The sequence below is a fragment of the Hemiscyllium ocellatum genome, chromosome 34, assembly GCF_020745735.1.
Source record: "Hemiscyllium ocellatum isolate sHemOce1 chromosome 34, sHemOce1.pat.X.cur, whole genome shotgun sequence".
In the NCBI taxonomy this organism is placed as follows: Eukaryota; Metazoa; Chordata; class Chondrichthyes; order Orectolobiformes; family Hemiscylliidae; genus Hemiscyllium; species Hemiscyllium ocellatum.
The window spans coordinates 33,007,805-33,028,944 of NC_083434.1; the positions used below are offsets into that span (position 1 = coordinate 33,007,805).

The 21,140-nt window shown below is 44.0% G+C and overlaps 1 protein-coding gene across 1 annotated transcript in view; it reads left to right on the forward strand.

Annotated features, from left to right (window-relative positions):
• Nucleotides 1–2,299: 2,299 nt before the first annotated feature.
• Nucleotides 2,300–21,140, forward strand: part of LOC132832167 (C-C chemokine receptor type 3-like) — a 41,609-nt gene continuing 22,768 nt past the window's right edge. The window contains exons 1-2 of the mRNA XM_060849916.1: nt 2,300–2,335; nt 3,618–3,809. Coding sequence (XP_060705899.1) covers nt 2,300–2,335; nt 3,618–3,809 — 228 coding nt within the window. The remainder of the gene's footprint in view (nt 2,336–3,617; nt 3,810–21,140) is intronic.

Sequence of the window (21,140 nt, forward strand, 5' to 3'; positions counted from 1 at the left end):
GTCGTTAACTTGCCACAGTATTCCTAGCCCTGTCATGTTGCAGTTGTATAAGACTCTGGTGCGGCCTCATCTGGAGTATTGTGTGCAGTTTTGGTCGCCATACTATAGGAAGGATGTGGAGGCACTGGAACGGGTGCAGAGGAGGTTTACCAGGATGTTGCCTGGAATGGTAGGAAGATCGTATGAGGAAAGCTTGAGGGACTTGGGGCTGTTCTCATTGGAGAAAAGAAGGTGTAGGGGAGATTTGATAGAGGTGTACAAGATGATTAGGCGTTTAGATAGGGTTGACAGTGAGAACCTTTTTCCGCGTATGGAGTCAGCTGTTACTAGGGGACACAGCTTTAAATTAAGGGGAAGTTGGTATAGGACAGATGTTGGGGGTAGATTCTTTACTCAGCGGGTTGTGAGTTCATGGAATGCCCTGCCAGTATCAGTGGTGGACTCTCCCTCTTTATGGTCATTCAAGGGGGCATTGGATAAGCATATGAAGGTTATTGGGCTAGTGTAGGTTAGGTAGGCTTCGGTCGGCGCAACATCGAGGGCCGAAGGGCCTGTATTGCACTGTATTTTTCTATGTTCTATGAAGCTTGACATTCACACATACTCCAGCCATGATTACCACCATTCACACTCATTCATACCCAATCTCCTACATCCTCACTCATGAAGTATATAACTTGTAACATCGCGCGGGAAATGTTAGAGCGATCGAGATTCGGGCCTCGGTTGGTGTCCGCCGGCGTTACATACTTCAATAAAGTTACCAATTGTCGAACCGCACTCTGGGCTCGGACTGAGATCATTTCATCCGCGCTAACAATTGCCCCCGACGCTGCTCAGTCCTTACGCCGGGCGAGTAGCTGTAAGAGCTCGAGCAGCTGCCCGCAACTGAGCTGATCCCTGTCGGGGTGGGGAAGGCTTTGGGCTAGGGCTGCGGGGTTTGTGGGGTTTTTGCGGCCGTGGGTCGCCGTTGGTTCCCTGCTTGGGGGTTCCCTGTTCGCTGGGGCGCGAGGGGCGCCGACGGTGGGCATGCCGTGGTGGGGAACGGCCCCGGTGCTGACCCGGGTTGTCCCTGCACTGGCCTGGGCTGCCCCCCTCCCAAGTCGGGTTCTCCGGGGCGTCGGAAGGAGAGCGGGCAGTTAAACGTGTGGTGACCCGTCTGACTGCAGCGGTAGCAAACGAGCGGCTCGAGAGTCGAAAGTGCCGCAACGGTGGCCGGGGCTTGGTTATCGAGGGACATGGCCCAATTCTCGAGCTCCGTGAAAGAGATGTAGGGTACCAGGCCTGTCCGGAGGACAGCCTGGTGTGTGGGGCCTAACCCGTCCTTATATAGCTGGATAAATGCAGGGTTCTGCCTGTCAGTATCGAGGATCCCGCTATGTGCCTGGAAGGCCTCGAACTTACGGCCCCCATATTCCTGAGCACCCTCGCTGGGTTTATGGGTGACGGTCACAATGGCGTTCCAGTCGATGGCGTGTGGCCGAGAGCCTCGCCGACATCGGCCTTCAAGTCTGCAAGGGCGGCCTCCTGCTCGCGACGGCTGTCGCTGAGGTCGGCGCACTTGGACCCATTCTGGTGCGCGGGTTGGAGCCTGGACCACAGGTTCTCCGGGAGTTTGGTCCGGACCAGACCGGCCACGTCCCTATTGTGGAGGTTGTGGCAGATCTGCATCTCCCTAAGCCGCAACCAAAATTCAGCATTGTTGTGGCGGGGCTTAAGGGTGGGGAGCCTGTCCAGGAGTTTCATGGTATCACCCGGGGTTAAGGAGACGTATGTCATTTTAAGGCGGGGGTTGTGGGTTTGGGACGCTGGTCTCCCCCTCTCCCCAACCCCGGGGGTATATTCTATTTTAACAGGGGTGACGCGAACTAGGCTCGTGTGTGATTCCCGGGGGGCCTGTGTTGTCCACAAGCCCCTCCCAGACCCAGGTGGGGGACGGCGGGGCGCTTGGAGGCTCAGATAATGTCGGTAGGATTGTACGGTTGGCAAGCGCCTGGGCTTCGAGGTGTTCTGAGGCCTGTTTCTGCTTATCTTGCACGTATAGTTGGACCTTGCTAGTGAGCCTAACATGTGCCTGAAGCACAAGGACGCAGGCTTTCTCGTATCTATCCCTTTTCTGGCGGGCCCACCACTCCCGCTGGGCATCCAGCGGATCGGGAGACCGCCAGCCCGATTGGAGCATAGTTTTGATGACCTTTTTATTCTCGTCGGTTATGAAATGAGTAAGGGAGCCTTCTGGCCCCCATTCTAAATCGCCGGCCGCGCAGCCAGCCATGGTGGGGTTGGCGCAGCGGGCGTAATGGAAAGAGGACTTGAAAATAACAAAGCTACCAGAGTAGGAGCGCAAGAGATGTAACTGGCGCTAACTTATTCAACTCCCAGTCGGGGAGACCACTCCCTGAAATTGGACCCTAGCCCCCCGGGTCGGCGAAGGCAGGTGTGGGTTAGGTACAAACGGGGCGCGTGTCTATACCCGATCGCGTGACCCCGGGTTACTGTGAGTCTCACTCTCACCGCCTAACGCCCAACGACTGTGCGTGACCCGCAAACACCGAGCGTGAACCGGGGGCCCGTGTGCAAAGGGGGGGGGAAACAGCGTGAGTGCCGACCACTAAAAAACAAAAATGAAATAAAAAGGGCAAGGTGCGGGCCTGTACCAGGGCGCGCAACTTAAAAAAAAACCCGTGAGTCTTTCTCTCACCGTCTGAAGTTCAGCGGCTGTGTGTACCCGCCGGCACTGGACGTGAACCAGGGGCCCGTGTGCGGGGGGGGGGGGGGGCGTGAACTCAGACCTCTCTGCTCTAATCCCACAGAGGCCACCACCCGGGACTGCGGAGGCAATGGGCGAAAGCTTGGCCCAGAGGCTCCGCTCGTCGGGCTGGTTTGGAGGACTTCCCGTCTTGTCGCGCGCGTAGGCCTTCCAGACCCTACCACGGACTCAAGGAATGGCGCCAAAATAAAAACCGGGCTCAACATACAATGGGATCCCCTAAACTCCCACTGCAGAGGTTATCCAGGAAGGCTTTGTTTGTTGGTGTTTTACACAGGGGGTCAATCTGTCGGGGTCTCGTACATAAAGTCGTCGGTCCAGGGAAATTCAGTCCATCAGTCACTAGAATTTGTGGGCGGCACGGTGGCACAGTGGTTAGCACTGCTGCCTCACAGCGCCTGAAGACCCGGGTTCAATTCCCGACTCAGGCGACTGACTGTGTGGAGTTTGCACGTTCTCCCCGTGTCTGCGTGGGTTTCCTCCGGGTGCTCCGGTTTCCTCCCACAGTCCAAAGATGTGCGGGTCAGGTGAATTGGCCATGCTAAATTGCCCGTAGTGTTAGGTAAGGGGTAATGTAGGGGTATGGGTGGGTTTCGCTTCGGCGGGTCGGTGTGGACTTGTTGGGCCGAAGGGCCTGTTTCCACACTGTAAGTCTAATCTAAGTCTAATCTAAAAAAACACGTCAACAATAAATGACAGTAAACGAAAATTAAAACAGTCTCATGCACACCTTCACCAGTGCTTCGCGACCCCAATCGCCCACCCATGAAGGATCACTCACACAGGCACACACACTTTTAAAGAGTACTCTATCGTTACCTGACTGCCGGACCCACCCTGTTCACAGGTTCAGATAACGGCCGGCAGCAGAGTCCCTTGCGGGGCTCTGGGGAACTTTTACGGGAGAGGTAAAAGAGTAAAGATACTCACCCAGAGCCTTCGCAGAGATCCAGCAGCCATCGTTATCCCGGATGAGCCCCCAATTGTTAGCGCGGATGAAATGATCTCAGTCCGAGCCCAGAGTGCGGTTCGACAATCGGTAACTTTATTGAAGTATGTAACGCCGGCGGAGACCAACCGAGGTTTGAATCTCGATCGCTCTAATGTTTCCCGTGCGATGTTACAAGTTATATACTTCATGAGTGAGGATGTAGAAGATTGGGTATGAATGAGTGTGAATGGTGGTAATCATGGCTGGAGTATGTGTGAATGTCAAGCTTCCTGCCATCCTCGGAGAGTCGGCAGCATACACAAAAGGTGTGCTGTTTATCTTTATATAAATGGGTCCTGGTGCTATCTGCTTGTCTCTCCGTGAGGGCTGGAGGCTAGCACCCCCCTTTGTTACTTCCAAAGTGTCTGTTAGGTTCATCCTGTTTGTTTGGTGTTTGCCTTTTGTGTCGGACTGTTTTGCATGATCAGGTTATGGGTGTGTGTCAGTTGGGACCTTGACGAGATTATAACCTTGACGGTCCCCTTCTCCCAATCACATGGTCGGGCTGGCAGCTGCTGTCTTAAAATGAATACTGTTTGCTTTAAAATGGATGCTGCTGGTTTTCCCGATGTGGGCCTTGCTCCACGGTAAACACGGGGTGGTTTATGCCCGCCTTCAGTTGTTATTCTTATTCAGAAGAATTTCCCTTTCAAAATCCTAAATCAGATAAAAGACAAATCTGGACAATATATTCTGATTAAAGCTCTTATAAATGGAGAGGAATGTGGGATTTTAAATTTGTTTTGCCCCCCCCGGCACATCCTTCTAAATTTATAAAGGAAGCCTTCTCAAAATTGATGGCTCTCGGTGCCCGTCATACAATTGTAGGGGGACACTTTAATTGTATTATGGATCTGGAAATAGATAGGATTCTCAAGATACTGCGGGAGTATCTCCCAGATCTAGACAATTGGTGGATTTGAACAAAGAATTAGGACTAGTAGATGTATGGAGATGTCTTCATCCACAGGGCAGAGATTTTTCTTTTTACTCCAATCCACATAAATGCCATGCCAGAATCGATATGTTTTTGCCCCCTCGATTTTTTAAAATTCCATATCATCCTGTAAAATAGGCAGTATAGCAATTTCTGATCATGCTGCTGTATAAATGGAAATCAAGGCGAGGAATAATGAGACATCCCCCCGGCATTGGCTTATGGACCCCTTCCTGATGAAAGATAGTAAATTTGTAAAGTACTTCTCTCAAGAATTTAAAACTTTTTTAGAAATTAATTCGGGTACGGCTAGCAACCCATCAATGATGTGGGAGACCATCAAAGCTTACGCGCGAGGTTTGATCATCTCATACTCAGCGACCCAGAGAACAATAGTATCTGCTCGAAGCTCGCTTAAAAGCGGCTGAAACAGCATATGCTGACAGACCTTCTATTATTAAATTACAAAGGATTACGGCCCTTAGCACAGCTCTAAACACCACGCTTACCTAAACGGCTAAGAGGGAACTATTATTTGCAAAACAAAGGTTATATGAATTTGGCGGTTGAAAATGTGTTGCTGGTTAAAGCACAGCAGGTCAGGCAGCATCCAAGGAATAGGAAATTCGACGTTTCGGGCATAAGCCCTTCATCATTCCTGATGAAGGGCTTATGCCCGAAACGTCGAATTTCCTATTCCTTGGATGCTGCCTGACCTGCTGTGCTTTAACCAGCAACACATTTTCAACTGTGATCTCCAGCATCTGCAGACCTCATTTTTTATATGAATTTGGCGATAAACCTGGCCCTACTTAACATTTCTTGCAAAGAAAAAGAAAGCCCCTCAAACTATCAGGTCTATCAAGGAAAGTAAGGGTATTTTTACTCATGATCATAAAAGGATTAACGCAATCTTTAGAAAATTTTATTCTGATTTATATAAATTGCAGGATTGCAAAGACAGGACTATGAGGATGCAGTCATTTTTTAAAAACCTGACCTTTCCGGACCTAACTCCGGATTGTTCCCCCAACAATCCAAGAAACACTTGACACAATCAGGCATCTTCAGAGCGGTAAGACACCTGGCCCAGATGGCTTTCAAGCTGAATTCTATAAAAACTTTACAGGAATATTGGCTGGTCCACTTATGGACATGTATAACTATTCATACAGTCAGGGCTGTCTCCCGCCTTCGCTGAAAGAGGCGAATATTTCTCTTAACCTCAAAAAAGGAAAGGACCCAGAAGATTGCGTGTCATACAGACCAATATCCTTGCTAAATGTGGATTTTAAAATCCTCTCTAAAATGTTAGCATTGAGGCTAGAAAGGGTATTGCCACATATTATAAAGGAGGATCAGACAGGGTTTATTAAGGGCTGTAGATCATCCAATAATGTCAGAAGGGTTTTGAATGTGATTCAAGCCTGCCATCAGGGAAAGATACAGGAATAGTAGTCTCATTAGACACGGAAAGTTGAATGGTCATATTTGTTTTACACATTGGAAAAGTTTGGTTTTGGAAGAGTGTTTACCAAATGGGTCTCAACATTAAATAGTAATCCCAAAGCAGTTGTGATTACCAATGGATTAGGCTCGGATAGCTTCAGTGTAGATAGGGGCTGCCGTCAAGGATGTCCTCTCTCGCCATTGCTATTTACGCTAATAATTGAGCCACTAGCAGAAGTTATAAGGTCTGACCCTAATATAACGACCCCGAAGATTGGTATAGGTAAACATAAAACTACCCTTTATGCAGATGATGTTCTTCTATTTCTCAGTAATCCCCTGATGTTCATGCCTCATTTAATCCAAGTTATTAATACTTTAGTGTATTTTCAGGCTATAAAATTAATTTCTCAAAATCAGAGGCTATGCCAATGGGTGGCCTTGCTAGTATAGCCCACTTATTGGATGGATCCCACTTTCCCTTTCGGTGGTCCCTGGAGGGTTTCTTATATTTAGGTATTTTTATTACCCCAGTATTTGGTCAATTATACATGGCTAACTTTGTGCATTTACTGGAAAGGATAATGCAGGACCTCCAGCGATGGGGAGACCTTCCAATTTCTTGGTTGGGTAGAATAGCATTAATTAAAATGAATGTCCTGCCCCGATTCCTATACCCTATTAGAATATTTCTGGTGATGCTGCCGAGGCTGGCACTATGTAAATTATATGGCTGGCTGGGTTCCTTTATCTGGAATCATAGACAACCCCTCATTAAGCTGAAGAAGCTACGGCTTCCACAGGCAAGGGGAGGACTGGACTTCCCAGATTTTAGGAAAAATCGGTTAAGTTCCCTATTAAATTACACAGCTGATTGGGTCTTATCTGACCTGCAATCAATCTGGCTGGACATCGAGGCTTCTCAAGTAAAATACTCAGTTATTAACCTTTTATTTTCAGACAAGAAGAAAATCATCACGGATCAATGTAAAAACCTATAATACTAAACACAATTATAGCTTGGAATATAACGTGGCAAAATGAACGCAATTCACATAAAACATTCCCCTAAGTTCCGCTAGTGGGAGAATGGGGGTTTCAACTGAGGCTTACAGATGCCACTTTCAAACTCTGGAGATCCAGGGGTATCTCTTTTTAGGGGATCTGTTTAAGGAAGGGGTCCTGATGCCTTTTGAACAGCTGCGTCAGAAATTTGGATTACCTAATGATGATCTCTTTCGATACTTCCAAATTCGAGATTACATACAGAAGAAGACTATGTTATTAGATAGTCTTTATAAATCAGGTAGAGAACATAGAGTGCTATGGCCAATGGGGGTATCTTCCGTCAGTACTATTTATCACTTATTACATGGTGAAGTATCGGGAGATATGGACAACCTGCTCAAAACATGGGATCAGGATTTGGGACTAGAAATCTCTATAGAAACGTGGAATGACAGTTGGGAAAACGGGAGAAGAATCACCATCTGCAACAGAACTCAGGCCATTCAGTTGAAGATACTTCATAGGGCCCATATAGCACCAGATCGACTGGCAAAATTTAAGGCGGGGGCATCTCCAATGTCTCCCAAATGTAAAATAGAGGTGGGCACTCTTGAACATTGCTTATGGACCTGGCATAAGATCCGTACATATTGGACTAAAGTAGCAAGTGCTCTGACAGAAATCTTAGGACCGGAAATTAAAGTGGACCCTATATCACTCCTTTTGGGCTTTTCGAACTTACCCTCCCTGGATATGCACGGGAAGAGATTATTTTCTATTCTCTCTTTCTGTGCAAGGAAAAATATTTTGGTGAACTGGGTGGCTGAGGGCCCCCCTGGACTTTCAAATTGGCACAGATTAATTATGGAATGTATTTCCCCTTAACTTCCTTACAAATATGGTACACCAAAAGACCGCATTATTCCATAAAATATGGCAGTCCTTCTTGAATTATATAAATACAGATATTTCGGCCATCCTAACAAGGACTTTTATTAAATTAAGATGGTGAACCTGGCTGGTCCGGGGCCCGTTAGGAGAGGAATCCTACACGAAAACAGGTTTTGTTACATTTGATGTTAATACATTCCGAGCATATATCTCACGACCCAATTTCTGTGTTATCCGTTGGGTTTTTTTTCTCTTATTTGAATAATGTAAGAGACTTAATTATACATTCTGATTAGTTGTAGGTTAGATTAGTAGTTAGTTGAGTTTTGTTTTTTTTCTCGGTATTTCTCTTTTGTTAAATTTTGGTTATTATTTATTTAAGATTTAATTGTATATCAATGTTTATATTTGGGGTTTCTTTATTTGTAAACTTGTAAAAATATGTTAAATTTTCAATAAAGATATCTACATAAAAAAAAGAAAAGTTTCACAGAGGTGTGAATAGATGGGGGTTTTCACATTTCCCGATGATTTTGAGTCTTAGTTTTTGTCCCACCATGGAATGCAGCGTAATGATTTATAGTCACTAGTCTGTCTGGTGTCTATCTTGTTAAGAAACACAATTGTCTGCAGGGGTCCTCTGACCTTTAACTTATCTAAGAGTTATGATGAGGAGGTGCCAGTGTTGAACTGAGGTGGACAAAGTTAAAAGCTGAAAATGTGTTGCTGGTTAAAGCACAGCAGGTTAGGCAGCATCCAAGGAACAGGAAATTTGACGTTTCGGGCCAGAGCCCTTCATTAGGAATGAGGAGAGTGTGCCAGGCAGGCTAAGATAAAAGGTAGGGAGGAGGGACTTGGGGGAGAGGCGATGGAGATGTGATAGGTGGAAGGAGGTCAAGGTGAGGGTGATAGGCCAGAGTGGGGGTGGGGGCGGAGAGGTCAGGAAGAAGATTGCAGGTTAGGAGGGTGGTACTGAGTTGAGGGAACCGACTGAGACAAGGTGGGGGGAGGGGAAATGAGGAAACTGGAGAAATCTGAGTTCATTCCTTGTGGTTGAAGGGTTCCCAGGCGGAAGATGAGGCGCTCTTCCTCCAGCCGTCGTGTTGTTATGTTCTGCCAATGGAGGAGTCTAAGGAGCTGCATGTCCTCGGTGGAGTGGGAGGGAGAGTTAAAGTGTTGAGCCACGGGGTGGTTGGGTTGGCTGGTCCGGGCGTCCCTGAGGACAAAGTTAAAAACCTAGCTACCTGACCAAGGAGCAGTGCTCCGAAAGCTAGTACTTCTAAATAAACCTGTTGGACTAGAATCTAGTGTTGTGTGATTCTTAACTTTGATCTTATATGGAATAGGACCATTAGAAATTGCACTTTCAGGGATTAAAAAATGCTTGTAACAGGGTAATGAGTACAAAAGAGTGGGAATCGGTGAAGTGCTCCATCAGAGAGTTAACACTGGGATAACAAGTTGCAACCATTCTATGATTCTATCTATTAAGTTAAACCTGTCATGGGGTCATACTGCACAGAAGAGGCCCTTCACGGTTGCACAGGCTCGTCTACACTAATCTCACTGTCACGTTTTTACATATTTCACTCGTCTGTCTATGTCCCGGAATCATAGAATCCCTACAGTGTGGAAGCAGGCAATTCAGCCCATCATGTCCACAACAACCTTCCGAAGAGCATCCCACCCAGACTCATGCCTGTAACCCTGCATTTCCCATGGCAAACTCACCTAGTCTATACAACCCCAGACAGTATGGGCATTTTAAGCACAGCCAGTCCACCCAACCTGCACATCCTTTGGCTGGGGGATGAAATCAGAGCAACCCCATGCAAACACAGGGAGAATGTGAAAACTCCACACAGTTACGCAAGGCTGGAATTGAACCCAGGGTCCCTGGTACTGTGAGGTAGCAGTGCTCACCACTGAGCCACTGTGCTGTCCTGTAGAGGTCTATTAACATTCTTCTTTTTTACTGAACTCCCAAGTTATGTCCCATTTACCAGGTCCTTAACATTTATCAGAAGCGACCCCAGGAGCAACACTGTGTACTGCTCTCCAGTCTGAAAAAATAACTGCTGTCTGCTTTCTGTCTCTTCAGCTCATTTTGTACTCACACCGCCAGAGCCATGGGTTTCAATTTTGCAAAGAGAATTACGTACTTTACAAAACACCTTTTAAAAGTCTATGCAGATGTCATCCACATGATCTGCGTCATTCTCTCCTTTCATGTCCCTGAACATTCTGACATGGTAAGTGTATGTCTACTTCTGCCGACTGACACCAGCTTTTTTTTTATATCTCAAGGTGAGAAATCAGATTAAAAATTACCGAGGTAGAAAATTCCCCTCCCCCAGACAACTGACAAGAATAGAGTGAGTGCAAAGTTATCAGCCTCGGCTTGTTCTTCCTGCTGATAACTTGATGATTTGAGAAGGTGTTTTCACCCATAGACATGGACCGCCAGTACTGTAATGAGCAAAGTAATTGTTCATGTCTGAAGACACCTTCTCTCTTTAATGAAACTTGACTATACCTTCCATTAACATTCTCACGCACATTAGAGCAGTACATCTGTTATCACTGAAATCTGCAACCACACCCCCCAATCCTCCAGCTCACTATTATCTTCCCACCACTGACTATGACATCATGTTCCACTCATTTTGCCTCCATTTTAAAATCTTTATTGCCTACCATCGAACTGAACTCCATGTCAAGCTTGAGACATTCTCACTGTGATCCTCTCTCAATCTTTCCAAAATGACTTATCAACCTCGCTGTGTAAACCTCGACCTCAGCACACCTTGCCCATTCCTCGCTTGAGTTCGTGACCTTCCCAAAGATCTCTCAAAACACAATCAAGGCCGAAGCCTTCCCTAATGACTTGCTGATTCCCCTCACAACTAAGCCCACTTCCAACCCCACTCCCTTCTGTAATGTCTCTCAAAGAAAATATATTACTCAAATTACTCACAGCAGCACATGACTATCTTTCTGCAGTAGTTGATTCACTTTGAAATATTTGAGTTCTTTCATATAAGGAGCACAAAACGTTATCATATTGCAGAGCATACAGTGAGCAACTAAGAAAACAAAGAGCAGCGTTTCCTTTATTGGTGAACATTGGAATGCAGGAATAAAGAAGCCATTCTACAAAGTGCTTTGGCGAAAACATGCAACTTATCATTTTGCCTGAATGTCTAATCTTTTACATCCTGTCTCACCTAGCAAAGACTAATTCGCCGAAAAATATCGCACTCAAATGCTGCAGACCTGTCTTCCTGAACCAATCACACGTCTTTCATCACAACAACCACACTGAAATCTAACCAATCCTGTTGAACATTATTTATTTACAGCCTGTCTACAAGAAGCAGGACAAATGCAATCTGGACCTAACATCTCTCTCTCTCTGACTAACTGCCAACAAAATGAATGAAGCAGCCCTTACTCATCAATAATCCAGTCACTGACACTCGGTTTGCTTTCTGCTCGGCCTACTCAACTCCAGAGCTCATGAGAGACCTTGGCACAAACATGGAAGAAAGAGTTACATTCAAGCTTCTAGCTGCTCTCAAGAGTGATGAGGACAATGCTGCAATTCTTCAATTCAATTCAACAGCTGCCTGGAAAGCAGACTTCCAGAAGTGTTGTCAAACAAAGAGACCTTGGGGTGTAGGTTCATAGTTCCTTGAAGGTGGTGTCACAGGTAGACAGAGTAATGAAAAAGGCAAATGGTATGCTTGCTTTTATTGGTCAGTGCATTGAGGGTAGAATGGAGGAGGTCATCTTGCAGCTGTACAGGACATTGGATAGGCCACGTTTGGAATACTGCATTCAGTTCTGGCCTCCTTGCTGTAGGAAAGATGTTGTGAAACTTGAAACAATGCAGAGAGGATTAACAAGGGAGTTGCCGGGGTTGGCAGGTTTGAGCTATAAGGAGAGGCTGAATAGGCTCAGGCTATTTTCTCTGGAGGGTCAGAGGCTGAGGATTATTGAGGTTTATAAAATCATGAGGGCATGGATAGAGGGAATAGCCAAGTTTTTTTTCATGGGGTGGGGAAGTCCAGAAGTAGAGGACATAGGTAAAAGATGAGAGGGGAAAGACTTAAAAGTGACATAAGGGGCAGGCAACATATTTTTGCAGAGGGTGGTGCATGTATGGAATGAGCTACCAGAGGAAGTGGTGGAGGCTAGTGCAATTACAAAATTTAAAAGGCATCTGGATGTACATGAACAAGATGGGTTGAGAGGGATATGGGCCAAATGCTAGCAAATGGGACTAGATTAATTTAGGATATCTGATCATCATGGATGAGTTGGACTGAGGAGTCTGTTTCCATGCTGTAAGACTCCATGATTCTAAGAGATATCACGAGAGTGGTCTGCATTTGATCAGGCAGCAATGGCTAAGGAAAATGATTAGGAATTTGGAAAAGACAGTGTTGTGTAACTGATACTGGAATATCTACTCTGATAACAAACTATGATGGACTTGTGGCTACAAAGATATGGGAGGAATATTCCAATTTCAGAGGAAGAAATTATTTGTGTTCAGTTTTGGTCACAAACTGCGTGTGGTGTAGTAAGCAGATATGTGGTCCCCATGAACAATTTTGATTATGTTACAGGTAGGATGACTCTAACTGTAAAATAATATAAATGCACACTTTTAATAGTTCATAAACAAACTGCAAAAAAGTTTGCAAAATGACTTCTGTTCAATGGATATAATGGCCAGGCTGCTCCAAGTTCCACACAGGCCCCCAGAGGAATGAAAGGGAACACCCGACTCGATATATAGCTATAGTCTTTTAGCTTTGATTGATAAATTTATCTTTAATCAACTTAAGTTGTTCTCTCACCTCACATTTATGTATCAGTTTGAAAGGACTGAAACCTGTGGATTCATCAGGGACATCCAAAATATAACAGTGGGAATTCCTTTTTCCCAATGACTAAGACATTTCTGAGAAGAGGCTTTGATCACAGTTTTTAATGCCATCGTTCCAACACTCCCTTGAGATTGTTGAACGTAAGTGAAAGATGGAAGCAGTTTTCTTCCCAAACGACTGATTATTTCTTTGAATATTTGTGATATAAAAATTGATCCTTGATCTGATTGTATTTCTTCAACAAATCCATAATTTTTTAAAAATGGTAACCTTTCCACCACTGTTGTTTTCAGTATTTTCCCTCAAAGACACTGTCTTAGGATATATTGTTGCAACATCCATAATTGTTAAAAGGTGTTAATTTCAACTCTTATTTTAAGTAGAGGCCCTGTTGGAGAACTTTGCCCAGTAGGTTAGAGATCACAAAACACAGCTCAAAGTACAATTGATAAACCGTTTATTGCAAGCGATATCACTGGAGGAGAAAATAGACTAGCTGAGACCGAACTGATAGTCTGCACAGAGAATTTGATTTCTCCTCCCAGAGCTGAGGATGAGACCAATTTTATAGCTCGGGAATTCTGGGTGCCCTGGTACAATTTGGCCAATTTGCTTTTGTGGGCCTATCGTGGATTAGCAAATCTTTTCCCACAATTCCCCCATTTTTTTGTTTTGCTTAGGGGAGGGACGAGAAGGGGGCAATGTAGCCAGTGCCAGGGGGATTGTCAGATGATTGGGGGGGGGAGCTCCGTATCGGACAGGTAGCTCTCAGTGTCCAAGACCGGCCCAGCAGAGGCTATCCCCGGGGCAGGGCTGTTCTCCCAGTGGACCTGTGCTAGCTGAGTGTTTTAATCTCTTTCCATCACTATTTTCCTTTGTTTCTCTCTTTCTGAATCAAGCTTTCTTATTTCCAATTTTCTATTTCTTCTTTTCTCCTCATTTTCACTCCATTTTTCCTCTGTTTTCATTAAAATTTAATCTTTCCTTTTTTTTCTTTCCTCTAATTCACATGTTTTCACTTCATTTTTCTCTCTCTAAGTCAGTTTTATTTTCAATTCAGACTGTCTCCTAGCCAATTCTGGGTGCAAACTCTCAATTGCAGATTCTGTCCTAATTCAAAATGCTGAATAATCATTTTATACATCTTATTCTTACTAGGTCTCATTTCAATTTCAACCTTAAATTTACCTGCTTTCTCTCAGTTTAGTCTTGGTTAACATTTCAAGTGATATTACGTGATTAAGCATTATGCCTTCTACTCTCATCAATATTCAATTCCACCTTGAATATCCAACTCATGCAAAAACTTCACAACATAGACATTTACACTTGTGTTCAGAACCTCAACATACACTATTCATGAAAAGAGTCACATATCCCTCTTAAGTTCAATGAATTCAAATCCCTCATTGTTATGATATGAACAGATGATGCTCCTAGACGATCGAGATCTCAGAATGAAACCTGGATTGATAGATTGTGTGCTTTGTTTTGTTTCGTTAATTAATGTGCTGGTTCGTCACTGAAACATATTCATAAGAGGCTACAGATTTTCTCCAACAGTAGAACAGTTTATTGAACAAAAGAAGGATTTTTTGAAAACCATGCTTTCTAAATAGAAGGTGGTCAGCAAGATCTAAAATGCCCAACAGACCAAAATTCAAAACAGCTTCCTGACACTATGCATTTCAGAGACACAAGTTCAGAGAAATCACACATCTGTTTCAACTCTTTAGACTTCTACCAACTGATCCCTTCCAGATTCTTGCCCATAGACTGCGGAGACAGTTCAGTGAGTCCTTTCCAAATTTGTTGACATGAAGTGTTTCTCAAATCTGATGGCTTAAAATTCCTCAATTCTAATAACTGCAGATTTCTCACCAAACCCTTCCGGTTTAGAAGTCTCACAAACTAAAACTTTCTGCTGAGGTGACTTGCTCCCTCAACCCTTTAGAGAGACACACAAATAGCTTCTAAACTTAACGCTGGTAATTTCAGGGCTGATTTTTTGAAAGAATCAATTTATTCATCCTAGATTTTTCTGAACTGGAAACAAAGCTTTATATTCTACCAAACCTATCATAAATACAGCAATATAAACATCTTTGCATTAATACCACAGAGATCCACAATCACTACAAGAATGCTGTCATTGTCCAGCAGAAATTCCCCACCAGATGGCAACTAGACCTTTCAATTTTGTTGCTGTCAGTGGGTTAAGCCATGAAACCTGTAGTTTTGACAAAGATATGAATAATGCTGCTTTAGTTTTAGTCTGATTCTGCAGCTTTTGTCTGATTTTGATAACAGTATTAAAACACTAACCACTTTGGTTTTGTCCTTCAATAACCTCTGCTATCAATTCATTTATATGGAACCAACTGTATTGTTACACTAAAGTAAAACAAAGAACTGCTGATGCTGAAAATCTGAAAGAAAAAAAACTGCTTGAGAAACACAGCAGATCTGGCAGAATCTGCAGAAAGAGAAACAGAGTTAACATTTTGATTCCACTGACCTTTCGTCAGAACAAATTCAAAATGTTAATGCTGCTTTATCTCCACAGATGCTACCAGACCTACTGAGTTTCTTCAGCAATTTCTGTGTTGTAATACACTGGTCAAAGCCAAGGTAGAAAGTCGAGACAGACAAAATTTGAAATTCAAAGTCAGACGGAAACTGCATTACAATCATCATGGGACAGACACTCACCCAAGAGAATCACACTTCACCTTTTATGGTTATTAACCTATCTATAAATCCCAATAACCATGAAGAGACTGGGTTTTAACAATAATTGGACTTATAAGGACTCATAAAGACAATTTTCATGTTGCTAGAATTTCACCACAGCTTTCCAACTATGTTCTGCACTCAACTGGAACAGAAGTCAAAATTATTTTCTTCTCTGAGAGGACTGTTGTGATTTTCTCGAGGGCTGTATTTTGATTTGGGGGTTGGGGTATTTTTTTTGTTTTTAAGGCATTCATTTCTCATTCTCATTTAATCGTTTATTGGATGAAGCAATCACACAGTGCCAATACCAGAAGTATTTGTGCTGGCCAGCAGAGTATTTGGACTGACACAGAATCTGAATTAGAAGAGTTCATTGATAGCTTGACTATCTCCCAGTAAAAGTAAAGGATGACAAGGAAAGCATTATTTTCTTCGACATCACAGTATTTAGACTGGCACAAGACAACAGACACAAGTTAGCAACAAATGTGTTTGCTTCAAAATAACTGACAAATCTCTACACAAAAGTCATCACGTTAACACATCATTCTTGACAGGGTTCAGGAAAGATTTACAAGGATGCTACCAGGGTTGGAGGATTTGAGCTATAGGGAGAGGCTGGGCCTGTTTTCTTTAGTGCGTCAGAGGTTGAAAGGTGACTGTATAGAGGTTTATAAAATCTTGAGGAGCATGGATAGGGTAAATAGACAAGGTTTTTATCCCAAGATAGAGGAGACCTAAACTAGAGGGCATAGGTTTAAAATGAGAGGAGAAAGATTTAAAAAGGACCTAAGGGGGAACTTTTTCATGCAGGCTATAGTATATGTATGGAATGAGTTGCCAGAGGAAGTGGTGGAGGCTGGTACAATAACAACATTTAAAAGGCATCTGGATGGGTATATGAAAAGGAAAGATTTAGAGGGATTTGAGACAAAAGCTGGCAAATGGGACTAGATTAATTAAGGATATCTGGTTAGCATGGATGAGTTGGACTGAAGGATCTATATTTGTGTTAATCTATGACTGTATTTGCAAACTGATGAGGACCGAGCTCATGCTGTTGGTGTGCCTGACACACTGTGTGTTTAACTCTTATACCTAGCAAGAAACTGCGAGACAACTCTTAATAATTGTGAATGATAATATTTATTGACTTAACATCATTAATATTATAATAAAACACTCCACAAGCTAACAATTTACTCTATAAATCTAATCAACTGTCATGTGCTTTAACTTCACTCTGGATGATCATGCTCGAAACGTCAAATTCTCTATTCCTGAGATGCTGCCTAACCTGCTGTGCTTTGACCAGCAACACATTTGCAGCTGTGATCATATCCCACCCATAGATCATGACCCTGATCCACATGGCGATGATTGTCTGGTCTTCTCCTGGTAGTCCCGGGGTGTCTTCTCTTCTCTGTGTTTGATCTTGAGTTACCACTCCTGAGAGTATTTCCACTATAAGAATCCAGTGATTCTTATACATAGGAGTCTTTGACCCCTTTTGGAAGGGTCTTCCATGTCCACCAATAGATTGATCAAAGCTTGATCACCCTGAGTGATCAAACTCAGCAGGTATTGACATGTCAATGGTAGACCAGCAGGAGACTGGAAGAACATAGCAAGCCAGGCAGCATCAGGAGGTGGAGTAGTCAATGTTTCGGATATAATCCTTCTTCAGGACTGGGGGTGGGTGTAAGGGGAGCTGCAGATAAAGGAGATGGCAGGGGGCAGGATGGTGAAGTGGGGATAGGTGAAGACAGGTAGAGGGTATGACCTGGCTGGCCAATGGGAGGAATGAATCTATTAGGTGGCTGGGAGGAATAGAAGGGAGGAGGAGGGGCTGGGTAGGGAATTGGGGGTAGGAAAGGGAGGTTATTTGAAATTGGAGAACTCAAATAAGAGTGTGAGGCACCAATTTGTCTGTTAAACAGCTCAATGTTTCTGATTGTCCTGGGGACGGCATTCAGGCCAATTCCGTCCCATTCAAATTCAAGTGTATTTTATGGTCTGCAATTGCTGGGTCAATTGCATACTATCTGTTTGTAGCTGCAGCGCGTCTGGATTCTGCAGTTGTTTATTCCAGGGTCTTTGAGCACAGTCACATTTGGCTAAGGCTTGCCTCAATTTCCCAGCATGTCTCACTTATTGTCCATTTTCATAAATCCATAATTTTGAGCAGTCTGTCTGGCCATACACAAGGCTGAACATTTTAACTAGGCAATTACAACCAAACTTACCACATCTCTGATCTCAATCCCAGATTTAAATTTAACAATTTCCACAATATTTGTTACTCCCTTTCATGACCTCCTTAGATGCACTGTCCAAACCTATGACCTCTTCCTTCTCAATGTGCAGAGGCAGCAGATACAAAGGAACACTACCACCCGCAAGTTCCCCTCCAAGCCATTCACCATCCTGACTGTCATACCATCACATCACTGTTCCTTCACCATTACTGCTCAAAATCCTTGAATTCCCTCTGGAAGAGATTTGTGGTCAACTTATAGCACATCGAATGCAGTAGTTCAAAAAGGCAGCTTACCACCCACCACCTTCTCAGCCCAGTCACTGAGGTCCACATCCTATGAATAAATACATAAACATGCCCTAGCTAATTCAACAAGAAGCTCAAGATTCCATATTCAGATTTATGGTTTTCCTGGTTTGAGTTGGCTGAAAATTCATTTGTTGGCACAAAATTGTTTCTCTGTCTTTTGCAGCCTTCATCTCCTACTCATTTCCTCTTGCAGTCTTTTCCTCACAGCCCCCTTCTGCACTTTGACCTCCCCCTACACACTGCTCAGCATGGAACTCCCCAGTACCCATTGGAACTTAGATCGAGAGTTGACCTTTTTGAAAGATAAGTGATTCTGAGAGAACTCGATAGGGTAAACGTTGAAAAGCTGTTTCCAAGTGTGCGGGAGATTAGAGCTAAAGCAAACAGTTTAGAAAGAAAGGATCTTCATGAAAAGCTGGAGATGAGGAGAAAAAATTTCTCTGAGGATTGTTAGCCTTTGGAATTCTCTTTCCCAGAGAGTGGTGCAGGCAGAATCATTAAAATTTATTTAAAAACAGAGATAGTCCATCTCTTCCCTTTCCCCCTCTTTCAGCTCTTTCTTCATGCTCCCCCCCCCACTCTCTTTTCAGCCTCCCCATTTTCAGCTCTTTCTTCATACTTGCCCCCCACTCCCTTTTCAATCTCCCCATTTTCAGCTCTTTCCTGCCCCCTCCCCTTTCATGCCCCTTTTGCTCTCTCCCCCTTCCTACACCCCTATCAACTGCCTTCTTCTCTCCCATCTTTTTCTCCCTTCTTCCTTCCCCCATTAGACCACCTCCTTTCCCCCTTGCAACCATCTTGTTTTATCTCCAACCTTTTCAGCTTCTCTTTCATTTCTCCCCTTACAGCCTCTTCTTTTCCCTCTCCCTCTCCATCTTTCAGCCCCTTCTTTCAAAACTCCTTCTTTCCTCCTGTGTTTCAGTCCCCACTTCCCTCTTGCCCTCCTGTCACCCCCTTCCTCTCCGCCTCCCCTCTAACACAACCTCCTTTCCGCTTCCCACCTCCCCTCCTCCTTATCTCTCTTGTTCAGATATAGCCTCACCCTGCAGTAACCATTCCCGCCACCCCTGATAAACAGCCCCCACTCCTGCCCCCTCCCACCCAACTCCATACCAGCCATGGGGCACTGTCTGCAGTCCAACCCTGTGCAACGGTCATACTATGTAAATGCACTCACTATTTCAAGCAAACTTTAGAATTGCCATGGACCAAAAAATGAATTTATCCCATCGTTTCCTTTAAATGATGACTTTCTGACAAACTCTTCTGCAATGGGCCTTTCACTGGCAGACAATGAGTCACACTTCCTTTCTGGATAAAGCAGTCAGTGTTGCAATCAATGGGATTCAAGATTCGTATCTGAGGATGCAATTCTTTTATTAGATAAGATGAGTTCCAAGTGCCCCTTATGTTGCTACCAATAATTCAAGAGTCCACGTCCTATTATTAACGGATTGAATCCAATTGTCAAAAGTGGATGGATGTGAATTCTGTATCCGGTCACTAATTTTAATTCCAATGACTCATATGTGTCAAGTGTCAATTTCACATATCATTTCCTGATATTTTTCTCCAATTTAGATCTTTTACCAATTGCATTTTGCAAAAGAGTTGTGCAAAAAAAAAAAATTTGGTTCATTTTTCTTGGAACTGCCTAGGAGGTCTGCTGTTTTCAGGATTAGAGCTGAAAATGTGTTGCTGGTTAAAGCACAGCAGGTTAGGCAGCATCCAAGGAATAGGAAATTCGACGTTTCGGGCCAGAGCCCTTCATCAGGATTATGCTTGGAAACCCAACAGAAACTTACAAATAATTTTGCAGCCGTTCAACAAGTGCTCAGGAATCTGCCCACTCTAGCATGGCCCTCACTCCCTGAAACTGCCGGCTGGGGCTCTCAAACTATTCTGCAAGTGTCCTTCAAGTGTCAAAAAGTGTGGCACTGGAAAAGCACGGTCGTTCAGGCAGGATCTGAGGAGTCGACATTTCGAGCATAAACTCTTCATCAGGAATCCTTCATTTGTCCAAGAGGGGAAAGAAAGAGCACTAGATTTCCTCTCAATTTAAATCATTTCGATAATATAAAATTGAGACCAGTCTTTTTGCCTGGAGAGCAACTCAGTCCCAAGCCTTTTCTGCTGATTTTCTGCTCGTAATAAATCTCCCTGGACATCTGAATCTGACATAGCCCTTCTGGTTATCTGGTCAGTGATACTGAAATTAACTAATATATCATTCCTAAACTTGCTGCTTATTAAACTTATAGAGGATAGAGTCATAGAGGTCCGCAGCATGGAAACAGACCCTTCAACCATCTGGCCCAGTTTTTTCAATTAGACTAGTCCCATCAGCCTGCATTGGTCCCTATCCCTCCATACCTATCCCATCCATATACCTGTCTAAATGTTTCTTAAATAGAAAAATTGTTCACACCCCCACCACCACTTCTGGCAGTCTGTTCCAGACACTCCACCACCCTCTGTGTTAAAAAAAATCCACCTGGACTCTTTTGTATCTCTTCCCTCTCCCTTTAACCCTTTGCCCTCTGATTTTAAACTTAATAAACTATTTGAAAATTACTTATGAATAGTCAACTGCCTACATTAGGTAACTACAGTCACAAAGTCCCCCCAAGATCTGGCAAGACCCAATATTATCCCACTTTCCAACTGTCCAGGTTCTGCAACCTCTCTATTTCTCAATGAGGAAATATTTATCCTCCCTTCCTGTACATATAGTGACGGCTCCAGTTATCCAGCTGAACTGTGCTGCCTGTGGCAATGAGGCCATTTCTCAATTTTGACAACATGGAGCAGAGTCATTTGGCACAGCCACAGAGTATCTTGTGCAATATCAGCCAGAGGGGAGTATCAGCTCCCATTTATCAAGGACAATC